Raw genomic sequence first — 8,838 nt, 5'->3', positions numbered from 1 at the left:
CAGTGAATCAAACTATTGCAAGGAGGCAATGTAATCACAGAAAACCAATCAAAATCCCCCAAATCCAGAGTAGAAAATATAGCATCTGAATCTTTTTGCTAGACTACCAAAAAGAATCACTCGTCCATACCTACTAGGGGGAACTACTTGCCTTTCTTTACCGTCGAAAGCTCTCACCCCGGGAAGAATCGCGTCGCCGTCGGGCTCCCTCTTCCAATAGAAATCGTCTTTTCTTGTTTCCTCCCTTCTAATTTAGAGCAATGCCCCTTCCTTCTTTTAATTAGGCTCCAAGTATCCCTAATAAGCCTGCAACCCCAATCTGGCCCATAGGACTTTGAATAGGTATTAATTTAAGACCCTTCTAACATTTCTAGAAAATTTCACTTAGTGTTAAATAAAACTTGTACGAATCATATTTTGCTTAACACATCTTTTTAAAATAAATAAATAAATTCCTAATTTATACATTCAAAACACGTGAGACCTTCCATCCTTAGTCTTTATTCGCGTGAGGGCACCTCCAAGCGCTCTGAGGTATCTCCAATACGCTCCAAGGTGTCTTCTCGCAGTAAACTTCTATCCCCAGAATTTCTCTGTGCAAGGGTGCCTCCACCCTATCCAGGGCGCCTTTATTCGAGCTCCAAGGCACCTCCCTATAGCTCTGAGGTGCCTCAAATATTGTTCATCCGAGACTGATTTTTGTACTTTAATCCTGTAAAAAGATGTTAATCCATAAAATAAAATATAACCTACAAAATAAAGTTAACACAGTTAAAATAAAATAATTATTAATTTAATCATGTCTTATCAAGACCAGGGTCTAGTTATGATCTCACTTAGACTTCTAAAATGACTCTAAGTTGGGCAACTACCTATAGTCCCACTGGGACTCGTCCTCACTAGATCACTCTCCTCCAGTGACTTACCTTCACTTACCATTTGTACTCACTTGGCTTGCTTCTTGACCCACCAAGTTTTCCTACCAATTGTTAAGTCTGCAGATCTAACTGGACTTCATCTAACTATCAGGTACTACAGACTCAGCTGGACTTCCTATCAGATATCGGGTCACACCTTAACCTATCTAGACTTCATACTAGCTATCAAGTCCTCAGACCTAATTGGGCTTCAACCTGGTGTCAGGTCCTCTAGACCTGTCAATTCCTGCACACTTGATAAAAGTATCAAATCACAAAGAATCTAACTTTAACCATTTATCATTATCAAAATCAAAATTCAATTATTAGTGTCAACTGCACTAATATAGACAACTACTCTCAACGGGAGTTATCATTATTGATTATGTGAAATTAAAAGATAACCTAGCAGATCCGTTAACAAAAAAAGGGTTAAACAAAGAATTAGTTACAAGTTCATCGCAAGGGATGGACTTGATATGGATGAGAAATGTTGGTGCAAAGAAAACTCAATCTATGCAAACTAGAGATCCCAAGAACTACGTTAAAGGGGCAACTTAACTACACCGACAAAGTTGTTCACTCTGGAGGAATGCCCCAATAGATCAATGAAGGGTGGAGGTTAAATACATGACTTTTAATGATACAGTAAAGTAATGTGGAATACTCTTAAGAGATTATCTATGTAAGAAAGAAATGAAACCACTTTGAAGATAATTGTAAGCACAATTCTAAGAGTTTATCACAGAATCAAGCGTGTTTATGGTGAAGAACGAATATACTCATAGGAACTGAGTTATATCATAGAGAGCCCTGGGTAAGATATATCAATGCTAAAATAGACGACAGAACAGTTCAAGGACATAGTGTCTACTGACAACTAGTAAACAAATAGATATTTGCAAAGGAAAGTTCCAAGGGTAAACTTACCTACCTATACTAGACTCAATTGTTGAATGTTATCACATATCTTGTTTCTATTCATATGGGGGATTGTTAGAAATGTGAATGAAAATAGAGGTAGAAAGAAAGAATGAGACGATCCTTTGTATATGAGTTTAGTCTCACATTGAAAGTTTCAAGGTACTATGATTAGTTTATATTGTAGTACATGTATTGGTAATGTAAATAAATGAATAAGGAAAGACTCTCTCTCATGCATAGTGCATAAGGGATTCAAATCCAGGGTTTGAATTTACACTAAATGAAGTTGACTTGTGTGGAACACAATCTATGTGTATCGAATGTTGGACAGCTCGAGGAAAAATTTGTCCAAGCGAATGAATAACTAATATTTTACCACTTGAATATTTTTTTGCTACATGCTCAAGAGTGTAACGGAAGTATTAACCTAATAATAGTGATTCCGTAACGCCTCGGCAATAATGTCCGACATTAAACTCATTAATGGTCATTCCGTAACATCTCGACAATAATGGTAGACATTAAACTAGAATTGAATGATCATAACTTGGTCATTCATTGTAGTCATGGGTAAGCCCTCCTATAAAAGGAGATCATGAGCAAAAGCAAAAATAGGGAAGCGAAAGCGAAAGAGAAAGAATTCTTCCGCCTTCGTTCCTCGAGTCTTTCCTCTCAATCGTGTATTCGCTCGGCTGAACTACTCGTAATAGCACTCAAGTGTATTCTCAGTTTCTCACGAACAATCAGTGTTTGGTTATGTACGTGGTTCTGCCGTTATATCCTGGCAAATAGATGACCCAAGAGAACCTCGAAACACAGTCGAAGGCGGGGCAAACCTGTTTCAAGAAAACTATATTGAATACAGACCTCAACATCTCTCTCGGCAAATTCTTTTCTCGACTCGACGACTCAGACTCTCAACTCCTGACTCCCAACTTAGTGACTCTGTTTTCGGACTCAGTGATACGAAATCGTAATCTTCCGGATAATCTAACAACTAGGCCTAATTTTTAAAATTAATAGTCTAAGATTATCGATTTAAATTATCTCAATAGATAAGTCTTAATTTAATTTATAAATTTAATATTTTTTCCAAAATATCCAGTAACAAATTACCCAACATAATCTAAAGTGTACGGGATACCAGCTATATTTTACGCATCAATTTGCACTCTGTTGATAATGTACATATTAGAATTGTTGGTATTGTAAAAATAAATCAAAATTAAGAGGGTAAAATGATGAGGCAGAAACTCTGGAGCATGTTTTATACGGAGAGAAAATTATAGGGGCAAATTGAAATATTCCTCTGTTATAAATCAACATTTCAGTTTTACTATATTGGGAAGCGAACAATTCACAAGGACGTACCTTCTAAAAACAATTCTTTCTATCTTCTCATAGGCTATAAATTAATTTTATAATTTACCTCTATAATTAAAGGATTGATTTAAAATATTTATACTAATTTTTTTATTTAAAATATATAATTTAAAATAAAAAAATATTTTATTAAATTTAAATATTCATTTTATAATACAATTGATCTATTTTTTTCTCTTTCCTTTAAATAGAAATGATTCATTTTCTAAATTTAAACGAGTACTGCTCATTATTCATTGATGTAAAAAATTTTAAATAAGATATCTGATATAAATATTATAAGAAAAAAAAAGATAATCCCAATTAGTCTTATTGATTATCTCTTAATTGATCGGTTCGGTCCCACGAAAGTTTTTCATCGGCCATCAGGATAAATCGAGAAGCATACGCGGCGATCAACCCAGAAGTCCAGTATTTTTTGATTACGCCCCCCCCTATTTGAAGAAAAAATTCTTATAAATAAATCGTAACTGGAGTTCGAACCGGAAAATAATATGGATATAAATACTATAAGAGATACATATGTAAGCATAATCAACTTTAATAATAGGAGACATATTTAAGGATTGAATTTTAATTTTGATGAATTAATAAATAAATTTTTTTATTAATTTATAATTGATCAAAAATACTAGACTAATGAATTATTTGTCACTAGCGTTTTCGAAATTATAGGATCGTCGATAGAAATTTTTGTAAACTGAATATAGAATAACTAAAAATAATAATAATGATCATAAAACAAGGAGAGTGCTATTATTGTTCATAAGCTTGATCAACCAAAACTTGGATCAGAAGCTTCAGTACAAGTCTCCCTTGTGCCAGAGCATTTCAGCAGTCGGCTCCAACTCGTCGTCTTCATCCCCCGTTCTAAGCATTCCAATGCATTTCTTCTTCGATCCATCTTCGACCATTAGAGATCATTTTTATCTGTATTCTTCTGATTCTTCGTTTGGATACTGAATCTTTTAGTTTCGATGTGCGAGATTCCAACGCATGTTAAACAGTGAGTTGCTTCTCATCCTCAAGATTGCATCTTTCCGCTCCTTTAAGATTTTTTTGATAGGAAGCCATGGAGAATTTTCTATCTTTGGCATCGATTCTTTCACTTTCCTTTCTGTTGTTGTCATTCGGGGCTTCATCTCCTGTTCTAAGAAACGATTCGAAGGTAAAAACTATTTTCCCTTTTCTCTATTCCTGTCCTTTGTTCTTAAATTTTACGACATGTCTGATGAGTTCCTGATCAGGTTTCACCACCTCCGGTTCCTTCTCGATCGGGCGGCATACCTCCTCCAAACCCTAACACTTCGACACGTCCAGCTGCTTCTAGCTCTGCGTCTTTGTCCAGCCACCTCAGCCATAATGCTAATAGAAATTCCACTTCCGGAGAGAAAGAAAAGAAAGGTGATGGTTCAACAAGCAATCCAACTGACGCCCAAAGCAAAGGAGGCGATAAAGATAGGAGTACCAGGCCTTCGAAGCCCATAAATAATAATGTTGTCAAGGAAGTGAACGAGACTTGTAATTCTTCGTATGCTAACTGTCACTGTGGAAATTTAATTGCTTGTCTTCTCCATTCTGAAAAAGGTAACATCGTTTTGTCATTTTTTTTAGTTCTGCGTCCCATTTTATTCATTGTCAATTTTTGTTAGAATGCTTATTGATGCTCTTAACTCGGAATTCATACCTCTAATAACAGTTATCAATTATCATCCATAATTCCTTTAACGATCATTGCTTCCAATATATGCACTTGATACACGATTGTGTCCTAGCTCCCATGTGTATTATTCTGCAGGAGGAAAAAAAGGTTTCTCCATGTCTCTCATTTTGCCTTTTCCAGAGTTAACTACTTGAATCAATAGTGAATTCCCTACAAAATGTTAGTTCTAAATGTTCCAGTAATTCGTATGAAAATACATACAAAATTCCCAAAGCACACACATTTTGATATCTCAAAACCATTCCCCAAAGGTTCGAACATGGTTCAAATCTTGAGCTGTTCCGGTTGGCACCAGTGAAAGTTTTCATTCTGCCTGCTAACCAGCATGCTGGAAGCTCTAACACCTAGATACATGTGGGGGCGCGTCCTTTTCCACTTCTTTCTTCATCACCAACTCCTCGTAAGCATTCCGCCTTTGTCACGAGTCTTCTTTAAGGACTCTGCTTTATCGTGAGTGTCTTTCGCTGTCATCATGGGCTCTGCCTAAGTGACTCCCTCTGCAACCCTCAACCTGAGCTTGAGTGTCTTCGCTACTTGCTTTCAAGTCACCACCTTCATCGCGAGCTCTTCTTGAGCCACGAGTTTCTTTCATGACTTGAAAACTTTGAGAGACCTTCCTCCTACTCCTATTCTTCTTATTCCCCTACTCTACTTTATCCTGCTTCTCCTCCTTGGGGCAAACAACACCAGCAAAATGGAAGAGAAGTTAAACCACGGTTGGAAACACTAAATTTCAGCTCATCCTGCACGTCCACTGTCTTATCATTCTATCACTACTTCTCTTATGTGTCTATTAAAATTGGTCAAACCATCTGCATTCTCATCATGAACTGTGGTGTGAGGGGGATCATTTCTCCTTTGATTTTTTTTTTTATTAGAGGCAAAAGGTAAACTAGAGCTTACCCATTTTATTCTCCTGATATTGAGGCTGCTAATGCTTGGACAAATCTGTTAATATCTAAGCTAGGACTGGGACATGGACACTGCTATTAGTTGTACAAACATGTAGATCATGTTATTTTTCCTATGTTACTCCTCCATCTTCCTAAGTTACTGTAATTTCATGATCTATTGAGATACAACAAAAAAGGTACTTGAGGATCTCATTGTCAATCAGTTTGATCATCTCGTTTGATTGTCCTACCATTCTATCATTCTCGTTCAATGTAAGGGCATTGATCAACTTCTGCTTCCTTGATGGTTGGTGTTTCTTTTTGTGGTGCCATTCTCAGTGTGTGAGAGTTACGAACATTGTTGTGCACAGTATGCACAAGGCAAATCTATCAGATATTGAAAGAATTTTTAAACAGAGGAGTAGCAGCAAGAGAATTGCAGCAATCAGATCTTCATTGTCCATCAATCAAATAATTGATAGAGGAAGGAGCACTGGAATGGCAGTTGTATATATGTTCAGAATTTGTATAGTGCATGATCGGAAATCATACAGAAGTTGAAAAGATCAGCAGTAGCACTCAGAAAACAAACACGTTCAAAAGTTGGCAGTTGAAACAGGTGTCAATTTGTCATATCTGCTTCAATTTAAAACCCAGAAGGCCAGAATACCACGTATCATTGACCCCTTTATAAACTAGACTGAAACATGTAAAGAAAAAAAAAACACAAAAGAGACAAATCATGGCTGATACATGTTCAGAATGCTGCTGAATAACTTGTATATACATCTTCTAGGTACCAAACTTTAGTTTCAGTAGCTGAACTTTCTGATGGCATATGCACTAGCAAGTTATAATTACCAGGCAGTAAAGTTCAGAATGACCAATCTCAGACTTTCCTAGCTTCTGAACATATGGAAGTCATTTTGAAATTTGAATCAGACAAAATTTGTATCAGTCTCTTTGTTCCGAATATAAAAGAGAGAATTCTTTCTTCTCTCAGTACACATGAGAAAAATATTTAGAACTGCAATCTCCTTGAGGAATGCTTTGCTCCTTCCTCCAAAAGTCTAGTAATTGTACAAGGTAATTGAGCTTCTGGTTGGTGCAATTTTTGATGGAGTATCAAATCGACTAGCCTGCTAAACTTATAATTGCAGCATTAATGGTTTTCATCAATTTGACATTCTCCTTTTTAGCTTAAGAGACCAGCCTTGTAGGGCAACCTTCAAAATTTTTGGCTTCTGCACAAGGACAAAAATAGGAGTCAAGCTAAGCCCTTTGAGAACATAACTGTCTATCTGATGGAGTACTTCCCACATAACACTAAATTTTCTTTGCATTTACTATCAATTAATGTTAAAATTTGAGGAAGCTGCGAAATTTTAATAGGTTAAATTATTTTTTCTCCAATTTTTTGATACTTAATTGATCTCTGGTTCCTCGTTGCAGATTCAAAAAAATTATCCCTTGTGATTCAGAATATTGGAGATGACACTTCTAATGTGAATATTACAGGAAGATCTGATTTTCCTATTTCTGTTATACACATAGCTATATCAAAACATATTTCCAAAAAGGTTCATTCTCTTTATCACTATCATTTAGCTTGCAGCAATTGGATTGTCCTATTTGGTTTGATGAAAGATGTCCTTCATTAGCATTATAAGATGGTAAAATGTTTTCTATTTCTAGATTATTTTACAAATTGCTTGTATGAAGTGAAGATGTTAGTTTTCTCCATAAAGCATTTACTTGTAAGTAACTAACAAATAAAGGCTATTAGCAGCTTGAATAATTTGAATGCATACTGGTATGGTCTTTAAATGTTCAATAATGATTGTTTCAGCCAAAATGAGTTGGTTCAACTCATTATACCTGGTGGCAGAAGAAAATAAAATCAAAATAATGTTTGTACTAGCTAGAGCTACACTACTTGTGAACCAAAGTGTTAGCCAAATTTACAAAAAGTTGTATAGTTTAAAATCATTTATGGTGCCGGAAATAATAATAATAATAATAATGATGATGATGATGAACGAGAACAAGCTTGTGTCAAATAAAATTTATGGTGTCCGAAGATAAATTTTATAGTTTGATGGTTTTTGGGATATTGATGTCAATTATAATCTACAGCTCATGTAGCAAATTAAGAACTTTCCAAAATTTTAAGCAACCATCTGTTAATGTGATGATGACCCAGTTAATGCATCAATGGAGCCGTGCTCTTATTTCTATAAATTTTCTTTCCTTTGGTCATCACAATTTGATTGTGGGAAAGCTACAGGTTCTTATCTGCTACTTATTCATGCAGATAGATCTTCCAAGTGATTGGAATGTTACAGAAATTTTAGTAGATTCAGGAAGCAATAAGTGTAGTATTCAAATTGAAGCTCCTGTTTCTGACCGGAATTTCTTGCAACTCACAACTTCTGAGATACTCCTGTCTCCAATCTATGGTGTTTATCTTTTGGGTTTCACTGTGGTTCTTTTGGGAGCCATATGGGCCTGTTGCCAATTTAGGAAGAGATGGGATGTTGATGGTTCTGGAATCCCATATCAGCAGATTGAGCTGAGTGATCAGCCCCAATCGAGTGTCACAATTATCTCTAATGCTGTCGATGGCTGGGATGAGTGGGACGACGATTGGGATGATGAAGCAGTCACAAAGTCTGCAGAGAAACACCCAACTACGAGTGTTTTGTCAAATGATCTCACTTCAAGGACCCCGAAGAAAGACGGATGGGATTCTGCTTGGGAGGACTGACTTCCAGAAAGTTAAAATGAAGAAGGAAAAAAATCAATCTTGATAAAGGTAAAGTTTTACCTTTCAATTTTCAAAGAACAGCGATATCACACGTGAAATTTGCTTGAGCGTTTGTGCTAAAGCTTCTGTTATAGTTGAGGTAATTTTACCCTTCACAAAGAAGATGAAATTGGCTCTTGGTATATTTTTGTATACTCGATTCAGTTTGCATTTCATATATTCATTCCTTTA

General features: G+C 35.9%; 1 protein-coding gene across 1 annotated transcript; it reads left to right on the top strand.

Annotated features, from left to right (window-relative positions):
* The first annotated feature begins 4,007 nt into the window (after positions 1-4,007).
* On the top strand, positions 4,008-8,838 carry LOC122033945. Its single transcript, XM_042593091.1, has 4 exons — positions 4,008-4,392; positions 4,472-4,811; positions 7,293-7,420; positions 8,155-8,838. The coding sequence occupies exons 1-4, from the start codon at positions 4,297-4,299 to the stop codon at positions 8,605-8,607; spliced, it is 1,017 nt and encodes a 338-aa protein (XP_042449025.1). The 5' UTR covers positions 4,008-4,296; the 3' UTR covers positions 8,608-8,838.

Source organism: Zingiber officinale, chromosome 1A (genome assembly GCF_018446385.1).
Source record: "Zingiber officinale cultivar Zhangliang chromosome 1A, Zo_v1.1, whole genome shotgun sequence".
In the NCBI taxonomy this organism is placed as follows: domain Eukaryota; kingdom Viridiplantae; phylum Streptophyta; class Magnoliopsida; order Zingiberales; family Zingiberaceae; genus Zingiber; species Zingiber officinale.
The sequence above is the reverse complement of the archived record's forward strand: the minus strand, read 5'-3'. Positions and strand labels throughout refer to the sequence as shown.

Bases quoted from the DNA above. Each gene is read 5' to 3' on its own strand.
- LOC122033945 (XM_042593091.1), top strand. From the start codon at position 4,297: ATGGAGAATTTTCTATCTTTGGCATCGATTCTTTCACTTTCCTTTCTG. The intron at 4,393-4,471 runs GTAAAAACTATT...GTTCCTGATCAG, and splicing joins TTCTAAGAAACGATTCGAAG to GTTTCACCACCTCCGGTTCC. The intron at 7,421-8,154 runs GTTCATTCTCTT...TTATTCATGCAG, and splicing joins CAAAACATATTTCCAAAAAG to ATAGATCTTCCAAGTGATTG.